Below are 11046 nucleotides of genomic sequence, written 5' to 3' on the forward strand. Positions count from 1 at the left end.
ATATATATATATATAAAGTGTTCACGAAGGAAACATCACTTTGAAATCGCCGATATAAATCGTTTTATCTTTGCTTCATCCTTTATTTCAAGGTGCACTTCTTTCGCCCGGCGGTCCTGGGTTGAACGGCTCTGATCAACTTGATGATGTGGCTCACCACGACATCTTTATCCCACAGCCCATCGAAACTTCGCAGGTGAGTTTCTCGGCTAGATCATGAGTTTCAGTTGTATAGGGTTCTTACGATTAAACGGTGTCACATGGCCTCTGTAAGATGCCCAGAAGATTCCAAATCCGTTCCTAGTTTTTATTGCGTTTTACGAATGGAGGGGGTAAGTAGAGTAATAAGTAGTAAGCAGCAAAAGTAGTATGTAGAGCCAAAACAGATAAACCCATCCCCCCACAATGGAACATTATTCCAAACCAATATTATCTAATCTGTATATATATTCTCTAGTACGGGAGCTTCGAGGAAGCTTACACCCCTCTTGGTCCCTTTCTGTTCTAACTCCAGGTGCACTTACCGAATGCCATGAAAGGCCTAATCGATCGTTTCGCTCAACACTGTCATGATTCTTGGGCATTGGAATTGATCGAACAAGGCTACACCTTCGGACCAGTTGTAGACGAAGTCAAGCGGACGCACCCAAACCTGTGCAGCTTCGCCAACTTGCAGGAACATGTAAGCGTCTGGGATGTTTTTGGTCTCAACCAAAAGTCTTGGGTCACCAGACGGACGACGGTTTGTGTACTTCTAGCTTCCAACGATCTACTAATGCTTCACTACATCCAGGTCTTCACAAGCATCAACTTTCAGTTGTTTGTTAGGAAAAACAAAAGAAAGAAGGGAGATTCGTTTCTTCTATATTTTTTTCAACAACATCATTTCTTATTTTTCCTGCGTCCATGGGAATCAACCCGCCATCAATCATAATCTCTGTTGTATCTCAAATTAGGAGCAAGCACGTTACATTCAACCGGTCACGGATACGTTGAAAGCCATGTTCGCCCTCGGTTGGTCGGTCGACGCCGAAGACGCGCGACATCATGATTCAACTGCCGATCGGAATAACATTCGTCGGTCAACCATCACTGTGAGTCAAATTTTGCGGCAAATCATTCATTCGGGAGAGCATTTGGTGGCATTTTTTAATTTGTTAGTGAAATTCTCATGAGAATCATTCCGGTTAATGAAATTGCTGGTGGCTCAGGTTGCTGGTGCCGAAAACTGGGTGCTCCAAACTTTGATCCACATTGTCTAAAGCCAGCGTCGTCGGGATGTCATGTCAGGAGGCGTTTCTATGGCCTGTCATCGGCTGTTTACAGGTGATAACTCAAAAGTGCTCTTGCTCCGGAGTTTGTTAGTCGACGTCCACATCACACATTGAGCTTTGAAGGCATGTTTCTTCGGGATCCGTAGAGTCGTCTGGTGGGCTCTCATTTCTTTAAGTGGGGAATGTTGACCGTAAAGATAAGAGGACGGAAGACCATTCTCAAATCAATCATCCTGGCAAAGCAGTGTGAAGAAAGGAACCAGTAAAAAGATTTCGAGTCCTGTCCCCTTTTTAGATGCTGAACTAAACGAATCCAAACAAGTGATTCGTCAATACGAGACGCAGGTAAATAACTGTAGCTGATGAGAGTGAACCCATGTATTTTAGGAGACATGTAACTCGACTGCCTACAAAGTTAGTTCCATTGCGTGAGGATAAACGAGAGAAAAGAAACTGGAAGTTTGGTCTTCATGAGAGACTCAACTTAATCTCTCGTTTATGATATTCTACAACTGGATGTGCCGCACACAGGCCGCCATATGATTCAGTTGGTTTGCAAATGAGTGTATTTGTCGAAAACAGTGCAATTTGGGTTCAAGTAGATCATAAGGTTGACGGAAACTCGGGGACTGCGCCTACCTGATGGGTCCCAAGAAGGGCGAAACCAGTCGTGAGCTGTCGAAGAGATCCCAGCAACCTTGTGTGTAGTTTCCCTTATGAAAGCTGGAAGTTATTTCTCCGTTTCCTTGGAGGCCGCGGAGTCGGGGCGTGAAATGGGACACAGTGCTTATACAGCCATCAGTGACTGGCTCGTGGAATTCAACTAGCTTTAAAACATCTACGGTCAGTTATGACATAGTAGAGTGGATGAGCTATTCGCCAACCAGCTAACAATCTAACTCCTTTGCTGTATTAATAAGAAACTTGTCTCCGAATGGCTGAAGTGATTTCTATAGGGTATTCGGACGTATATCCACAAAGCCCTGAAGAAGCACACTTTGAAGTTTGGAACACTTTGGTCTTGCCGGTGAGCTTCACTGAATATGGGTGGCGATGGTTCTACTCTCTTAGCTTGTACCAACGTACTCACACAGAGCTCCAGCCGAGTTTGTATTCCACGTCGACGCCATGATTACAGTCGTCAGAATGGGGAGCAGTTCCCTGCATGAATAGGCCCATATACTTAACTCCGATCAGTGTTATCAGGAAGGTCAGATTCTTGAATATAACCTCAAACGCCCGGAACCTGCTGCTCCACCAAAATCTCAACAAGAAAGCCGGCAAGCATCCAGACCAGTCAATCATTCAATCAATTCAGCAAAAGCTGATGAGTGTTCATGCACGCCACAGGAGCATGACCGAATGTGATCAGCGTTCAAGCATTTCATAGAGGCACGATCGATGTTGATGGGTGTTCACTAACGCCTATCAGACAGCCTGGAGCCGTTGTAACTTTTGTTCGCACTCTCACTCACTCGCTTGTTCGGAATACAGCTGTTGTGTTCCCTTCTGTGAGTCTTTTCTCTCCGACACTAGGCACTGGAGCGGGTCAGCAGCGGATACCACAGATTGACGAATCAGCAGATATAACAACTGTTGTGTTCCCTTCTGTGAGTCTTTTTTTCCGGCAGCTAGGCACTGGAGCGGGTCAGAAGCAGATACCACAGATTGGTGAATCAGCAGATATAACAAATGTCTTGATAACTAAGGCGGTTTCGGTCATCCAGTTTGTTGTGACTGCTAGCAGGCTACTGATACGCTGCCTGATACTCTCGGATAAAAAGACAACGCGAATGGCTGGGAAATGGTGAACGCCGTTTTCATGTGATTGATAATTTTGATCTAAACAAGACACAAATGAATCAATAGTGCATATAGGTTAAGCAGGAACATGATCGGCGTGGACAAACCGCCGGATATTGCGGCGAATGAACTGACATGGAGACAGACAGGTGAGTGCACCGGAGAGCGCTCAAATCGCTACCCGGTACACTGGTCTAAGTTAGTCTAAACGCGGGTGGAAGCTCTTGTCGGTGCAGTTACTCTCTTGATGACTTTACTCGGTTAGGTTGTGTATATCTGTGCGCCTCATAAAACGTTTATCCGACTACCTGTCGACTCCCAGATACGCACCATACTAAACGATTCCCCCATCTGTCTCCCCCGTGCTGAAGGCGGACGCTTCATACAACCCAAGTCCAGGTGATCTGCGTGGAGTGAATGTGTCCAAGGAGATGATCAATCTGGCCGAACGTCTGGCCGACAATGCACACAACATATGGGCAAGGCAAAAGATGCATGATCTGGAAGCGATTGGTAGGTAGACTCACCGTTGATTATTCTTCACAGTAGTGATTGTGAGAGGATGACAGGAAACCTCAGAGGTAACGCTGTTCTTATTGGCAATGTTGCCCCTGGTGAGATAGACATCTATTTGAAGTGGAGTAGATTTCGCTACAGCTACTTTTAACAGGTAACTACTCAGCACGATATTACCTACTTATAAGGGAAACCAGTGAATAGCACTCATATTGTTTCTTCACGGTATTTTTATTCGGTTTGTGAACAACGCTGAAACGAAGTCAGAATAATACAAGGGCTTTCAACCTCCACTTTTTAACTGAAGTAGCGTTGCGCAAATTGTCACGATCATTCGAAGAACGCATTGCCAGTACACTGAGAGATAGATTGCGTCATGCAAGGTTGTGAAAACTTGTCTTGGAATCGGAAGAAAACTCCTCTGTGGGACCAGATTTATTTTCTTAGCTTTTGAGTCCTCATTCCATCGTTTCTCAATGTCTTTATGGTTTTGAACCAAAATTCATAGCTGACAGTGACCTGCAGAGGATGCTCTCATGAACTCTTGGCCATCCTGCCCTGAATCGATTAGATGCGTGACCTTGGTCTTTCTGGTCAGGAGAAGCTATCAGACACGTGACACAAGCCTAACAAATAATTGGAGCTGCGTTCAGCCGCAAACTGATGGCCACTTGCCTTGCATTGGCTTGTTTTTTGATGAGTAGAACTCACTCCGTTTCGCTACCTATAATAAGGGCCATAGGTTCAAGGTCACGGATGGAGCTTTCAATCACCTTCATCTGAGTATGACTTTACGGAGGCACACTGTTTCCGGTTCGATGATTGAAGAATTCGCTAGTGCCGAGAACCCATGTTTGAAAAAAGTCGGCTTGGAAAATTCGTTGACTTGAGGAGTTTCCCTATGAAGAGAACACTCTACTGGTCTGTAGGTGAGGACAAACATGTGAAAATTTGAGTTAGTACTTGTAACAGGCTGACGTGATTGTGTGATTGAATGAGGATAGTCTACATCGGAGTCTTGTTAGCCAGGCACCAATCACATTAGGGGGGAGAAAAATGATGTTCCACCTGTGATAAGGTCGTTGTCTGTGAAGGTCTTGACTGAACCACCTGCCGAGGCTCAAGTGCCGATCAGATGTTTGCCTGCGTGATGTGATCACTCATGAATACTTGTGAATAGTTTGGAAGAGATGACTGATGATGCCTTCATCTCTCGGTTAAATTGAAAACCTTCGTGCGGTTGAGCATTTTAGAATGCAATAGCCTAGTTGGGGGTATCAGGTTTTCGTTTCTATCGCGCTGAGAGCCAGTCTAATCGAAGGGTAGGAACTGTTTTGACAGGGAGTATGTGGTACTCAAATTAGTTAGCAAGTTTATTTTATCGTTTCATGACCTTCTAGGGTTTTCTTTCACCCGTCCTTTAAGTACCATCTTTTGTGTCCTTCACTTCGCTCGTGGTTATTCAGCTTGACTGAAGGACGGTAATTCTGATCACTGAGAATAATCCAAGTCATACGTGACTAAGTTGGTGATGCTGTTTGGTTGGACCGTGGTTTCTTTGGTGCCTTTGTTCATCTTGGTTCTATTGGACAGTTTTGCACTCAGTTTGGGAATTCGTGCTGGCCGTTGTGATGGTTCCGACGTATTTGTTGACGCTAGCTGATACTAGGCACTCGAGTAAAGGATCATTTGAGGTGAAATTACCTGAGCAGTATTCACCTGGTTCATTGGTTAAGCAACTTTAAGATTCGCTGATCTTATTGCACATAATCAGCAAAGTTGAATAGACAATAATTTCAATAGTACTGTTATTTCTCCCTCCTTCACTGTCGCTAGACTTTTCTCCAAAAATTGTTCCCTCACTTCCCCATCTTCCACAATCCAGGTGGCGGTGTACACCAGCTGCTAGTTCCCTACGAGATTCTCACAGATAACGAACGGAAACGCTACCGTCGTCTGACGCATGAACTGATAAAATATTTGCAATACCATGGGTACCGCATGTCATTCAGATCCGGCGGGGCGCAACAGCAGAGTGCTCAGGGAGGTGGGGGCGCTGGAGGAGCGACTGCCGATGCAGGGAGACCAGCGGATGGACATGGTGAGTAGCATTCACGCAGGCTCCTTTCTCTCATGGACATTTGAGTGTTTCCCCTGTCGCGTTTCGTTTTCTGTTGTGGGTGTAACTTTGCCCTTCACAGATGGTACTCAAGCGCGGAAGAATCAAAATGTTGTAGCTTAAACTCATCGGTTTGATGCAGGTCAATCAGCCAGACACGACTGGATCATCTGGAGGGCCGTGTTGTCCGGCACAGCAACAGTGGCTGGCATATGCAAAGTGGAAATGTAATATTGAAGCATGTTTTTTGAGATTGATCATTATCACTTGGAGATCACATTAGTTCTAGTCCGCAAAGAGAACTCCTTGTTGATAAAGAAAACTACTCACAAGGTTGCTGAAAGCCCTTCTACAGCCCACGACCGGTTTCGTCCTTCTTGGGTCTCATCAGGTAGGCGCAGTCTCCGAGTTTCCGTCAACCTTATGATCTACTTGAACCCAAATTGGACCGTTTTCGAGAAATACACTAATTTGCAAATCAATTTGTTTTTCACGAGACTCAACTGAATCTTTCGTTTATGATATTCTACAACTGAATGTGCTGCACACAGGCCGCCTCACGTTTCAGTTGGCACGATATTCGAGATATCGCAGTGTGTTTTCATGAAGGAAACTACTCAGAAGGTCGCTGAAAACGCTTCGACAGCCCACGACCGGTTTTTCTATTTTCCGATTCGGGCTCATCATGAACGAGAGATTCAGCTGAGTCTCTCGTGAAAACCAAATTGATTTGCAAATGAGTGAGTGTATTTCTCGAGAACTCCCCGTTATTTACGCTCCGTTCATTCTCCGAAGGAATAACGAGTCCATCGTTATTCGAATACCTGTAAGCAATGTATTTCCATATGTTTCTCCTTCATTATTTTCAAAGTGTAACGGTACATTCATCATTCTGTCCGAACAGCTTCCAGATTCGCCTATGGTCTTTTGAGCAAGCTACTGGATTATGTGGAATCCGCAATGTCCTCTGTACACGAGACCATGCCGAGTACGCGCTTCAGTGCTTCACGCACTTGTGTCACATCCAGTCATGATATGAAATTCTTCGTCAAGGTGGTTCTCCCCCTGGTCGAACGGTACTTTGAGACACAACACTCCTACTTTTTGGATCCGCTGACTGGAGCTTCGCTGGAGGAGAAGAAAATGGCTGCAACGTAAGTTGTTTGTGGAACCTACCTGCAACGTTTCGCAAACGATAAGTGAACTTTTGACGCTGGTTGATGTTTCATTTCACTTGTAGACTTTTCTGCAAACTGTTCTCTCTCCTTCGGGCGAAACTGAGTGCATTTGGACACGACGTCCAGATCGCTGTGTCGTGCTTACAAGGACTGGTTCAAACGATCGATGTCAAGTAAGTAACTGTTTCTAAAACGTTGTATCTGACCGATTAAATTTGTAGGCAGGTACCATTCTGGCGATGTAGGGTAGTTTTGCAGATCCATGTTGTGAACAAGAAAAAGTTTTGGGCACAAAAGGCTATTTAGCTTCACTAGCGTGCTATCATATTCGTGTCTGTCGTCGAATTTCCGCGGTATCAGGATAAACGCCCCCTCCACTTCTTGGATCGTAAAAGAAACTTTCTCATCTGAAGAGATTTACACATTTACTGTCGATCGGGTGGTAAAATCCGGATCTTTTCCGGATAAGCCCCGCCAAAAATTAACCCTCGCCAACCAAAAAAGATTAGAAAAAAGAGGATATGAGATTTGCCTCCAAACGAACTCACACAAGTAGCTGTCCACTAAAGATCGGTGTGTGCCGCATTGGCTTTTATTCTGTATCTTGTGGACGTGTCAAAGAGATTCGATGGTTTCTGTGTGATCCACAAAGTTTTCGGTATGATTAACCGTTTTGTGAGTATAATTCATGTCAATCATCGTTTCCATTCTTTGGTATGATGCCCACATATCGGAGATGATGAGTGAGCCGAGAGCGACGCAGACCCTGGATTGTGCCATCAAAGTGGCCGCAGATCGATCTGGCCCCGCATACATGAACACCTCTTTAGTTTCCCGGCAGATCTCTACGAAAATCCACTGCTGGGGAAGGGCTCGCCCCGCGTGGTTTTTAGGGCGAGATATTAGCGTTACATCGATCTCAACGTGTAGACCTTGGCCGCCGATAACTGTTGGCGTCTGCAAAAGCCGCCAGGAGCAAACTTCGCGAAGAAAGATCTTCCAGTCAACAGCGTCCGTGTGGCTACTAGATAATTCCTCTGAGCAGAATTTGATTTTTTCCAAATTTTTGGACCAATAAATGAATAGGTTTACTGTTCTAAACTCCATTCTTGACCGCTCCAGCCAATTTCCTTTCGAAAGCTGATTTCTTGCCGACACTGTCAGGTATTACACCTTCACCTGTCAGAAACAGTTGAAAGTGTCATTTGGTGGCTTTTGTTGCATAAAGTTGCTGATGGATCACTCCGTGGCTTTGCAAAAAACGTATTGCCGTCTCATTATCACGAACGAGAGTTGAAAGCGTTAGAAAGTTCATTCAAGGTTTTACGTCCGAACGGAGAAAATTTTGGCACAAAATGAGCCTAGACGCGGATAAGGAATTGTTTTCATCAAAAATAGGTCAAGGTTATGTGCGTACGATAAATTGGAGCTTGCCAAGAGTGATGGGGCTTAACTTTTCGCACATGCACTTTTTTGCATTAGTGTGGGGGGTGGCTTATCTGGAAAAGATCCTAAAATCCACCGCACATCATTGTTCATGACCAGTTTGGGTAGGCAGACTCGGTATCTTCATGGGACCTGAGTTTGTCAGACGGATATCTATACTACACTGTTCCGTAGCGCTGGAATGGATGCGAGCTTGGGACATTTTATGAAACATTCTGGCACTAAAACTGGTTAAAATAAACGGACAGACAGTCTTAAGGTTTGAAAAGATCATAGCGATATAGAGGAGAAAATAGTCAGTCAGGATGTGGAGCACTTTTCACATCGGATACTTTTTCAGCTTTCGTTCACCCGCTGAAAACACCAACAAACACTTTGTGGCATGTTGAGTTGGCATCTTCATGATGATCGAAACTTCTGTACTTGTATGGTCATCGCAGCCAACTTTGACCGATTAAGGGTATACAGCGATTGTGTGGTTCATGCTTGTTATAACTGCACCACCCTTTTTTGGAAACAAGCGTTGATGATCGGGGCACCGGTGTAACGATTGATACTACTGGTCAACCATACGAGTAGTCTATGGTTATCGGCCAAGCTCCGCCCCTTCAATTTTGAAAGACTATGCGCATATGAGATGTTTACTTCCCTGTCTAATGACTTGTAACTGCTTTGTTCGTGTTTGCTGATAACTAAAAAAATGTTTCACACACCTGTGTTAGTCAGCAAAACTGACAATTTGTGAAATTCTAGTGAGTACGCACTAGGGGGGAAGCGCTGGAATCGAGTTTCGCCCTTATTATGACGGCTCATCAGCAGTGCGTGTTCTTGACCTCCCGGGGGCTTGAATTTCGGACATCTGACATGTGGGGTAACCATGTTACCAGCACTCCATCAGCGCACGCTGGACGAATACGAATTTTCACATCTGAACGAGCAAACGTGACCACGCTTTAGCGACGTGACTTGTGGACCCGACCAGTCGAACGGCGACCCAGTAACTGTCTCGGTTGTGATGACCCGCCTGTCAGGACTTTCCAACCAGGTAGCATCATAGACACTTGAATCCCGCTGGACAGTTTTTGATTTTGTTGTGAGCGGTTGCAGGACTCGTAGTATTCACATTCACAACCGTTCTCCTGTACTGGTGTAATCGTTCTGATGGGTCCACACTGGTGCTTCCCCCCATCACCCCTCTTTGGTGTCGACTCACCGGAATAATTTCGCCAGGACATGGAAACGACTGTCCAAACTAGTGTGATGTGAATGGGAACACTGGAAATCCCGCAGCCACCCGCAACAAAAACTTGTGATACCAAGTCTAGTTATGTTTTAAACCGAAAAAGCAGTGTTCAGCTTCCTGCTCAGCTGAACAACACACCGACACATGCGGTAAGTGGGCCCCAGGGACGGTGATTTGAGTAATGCATGTTGGATTGTTCGGGGATGATATAAGGGAATATGCAATCGAAAAATGCTTTGAGGAAGTCAGACAGGTGCCAACAGGCGAGAATGCGGTCATAACGGGTGTCGATGCAATGGTACTGTGCCGTTCAGATGCATTCCTCGTTCCACTCCCATCGACCCTGAGTTGCAGCCCATCCTTGGCCCCACATTCTCAAAGCCAAGCATCGGCATGCTCCCTTCGATTGTGGACCACTGGAAGTTTTTTGAGGGCGGATTTGAAAATTCGTTGAAAATTCAACATTACCATGAACCAATAAGCAGCTCAGACAAAGAGTAGTTTCACCGGATGGATGAAACTTCTATCTGAGCAGTCATCACTCGATGAGTGATTCAATATGTGACCACATGATATGGTTTCATTTGTTGGTGGATGAGTGGCGCCTAGTCCTGTCTGTGAGAGTGAATCACACCGCTGATCAGTCACTCGTGGTCAAGCGCTGACCGGAAGATCGCCGGTTCGAAACTCTGAGTTCCGTGAAATGCGCACTGCGGATGAATCCCAACGAGAGTGAAACAGCTCTACACTGCTTTTCAGCACAACTCGGTTCCACTGACAGGACGAAGTCGCTATTGAGTATCACGAAATCTCCTCACATTACCATAAAACCGTCAAGTTTTCTTCACTTTGATGACTCCCAATATGTGGACTAATATGTGGTAAACAAATAACGCTGTTGACTTGCTTTTGCAGAGCAATCCTCAAGATGGGCACCGCGGAAGACTTCATTCGAAGCAGACTACTACCCTTTTTTGTCAACTGCGCAGACGATCTGTGTGTTTTGCTTCGAAACTTGGACAATGCGCGATATTCACACGTCAAGGTAGGCCACTCATCTTCATCCCCTACAAAAATCTACCTATACGAGCCACTCCCCCTGCTGCGTGAGCTACTTCAGTCTCTGTGATGACCTGAATTCCCATTTCTTCTTAGTTCTTAAACAGAAGTTAGGCACTGGAATGTATGCTATGCGTGTAGTTCTTTGGCAATATTGAGTTTCCTATTGAAGTTGCCCTTCTGTTATTGCTATTTTTATTGGTTGCCGTCTTCCTGGATGGGGACCCCGAGACTGGCCACATCAGTGGCTAGAGACATTGTCAGACATGGCCCAGTCGCGCCCTCAATGGCGCTCGTGCATCCAAGCTATTGCCTTCAATGCATAGCTCCTTTTCCAACCCCCCACTTGACAGCCCACTGACAGTGCTGGATTTATGAACCAATTTGTCACCTCCCGTCTGCAATGCG

At 45.4% G+C, this 11046-nt stretch overlaps 1 protein-coding gene across 1 annotated transcript in view; it reads left to right on the top strand.

Moving 5' to 3' along the window:
* The window catches only part of T265_09254 (hypothetical protein), a gene marked incomplete at both ends in the record, with an annotated part of 179014 nt that overhangs the window by 99234 nt on the left and 68734 nt on the right, over window positions 1-11046 (top strand). The window contains 9 exons of the mRNA XM_009175285.1: window positions 93-196; window positions 228-332; window positions 515-682; window positions 957-1094; window positions 3449-3590; window positions 5479-5694; window positions 6617-6866; window positions 6953-7063; window positions 10495-10624. Coding sequence (XP_009173549.1) covers window positions 93-196; window positions 228-332; window positions 515-682; window positions 957-1094; window positions 3449-3590; window positions 5479-5694; window positions 6617-6866; window positions 6953-7063; window positions 10495-10624 — 1364 coding nt within the window. The remainder of the gene's footprint in view (window positions 1-92; window positions 197-227; window positions 333-514; window positions 683-956; window positions 1095-3448; window positions 3591-5478; window positions 5695-6616; window positions 6867-6952; window positions 7064-10494; window positions 10625-11046) is intronic.

This window comes from Opisthorchis viverrini, assembly GCF_000715545.1.
Source record: "Opisthorchis viverrini unplaced genomic scaffold opera_v5_270, whole genome shotgun sequence".
NCBI classification, from domain to species: Eukaryota; Metazoa; Platyhelminthes; class Trematoda; order Opisthorchiida; family Opisthorchiidae; genus Opisthorchis; species Opisthorchis viverrini.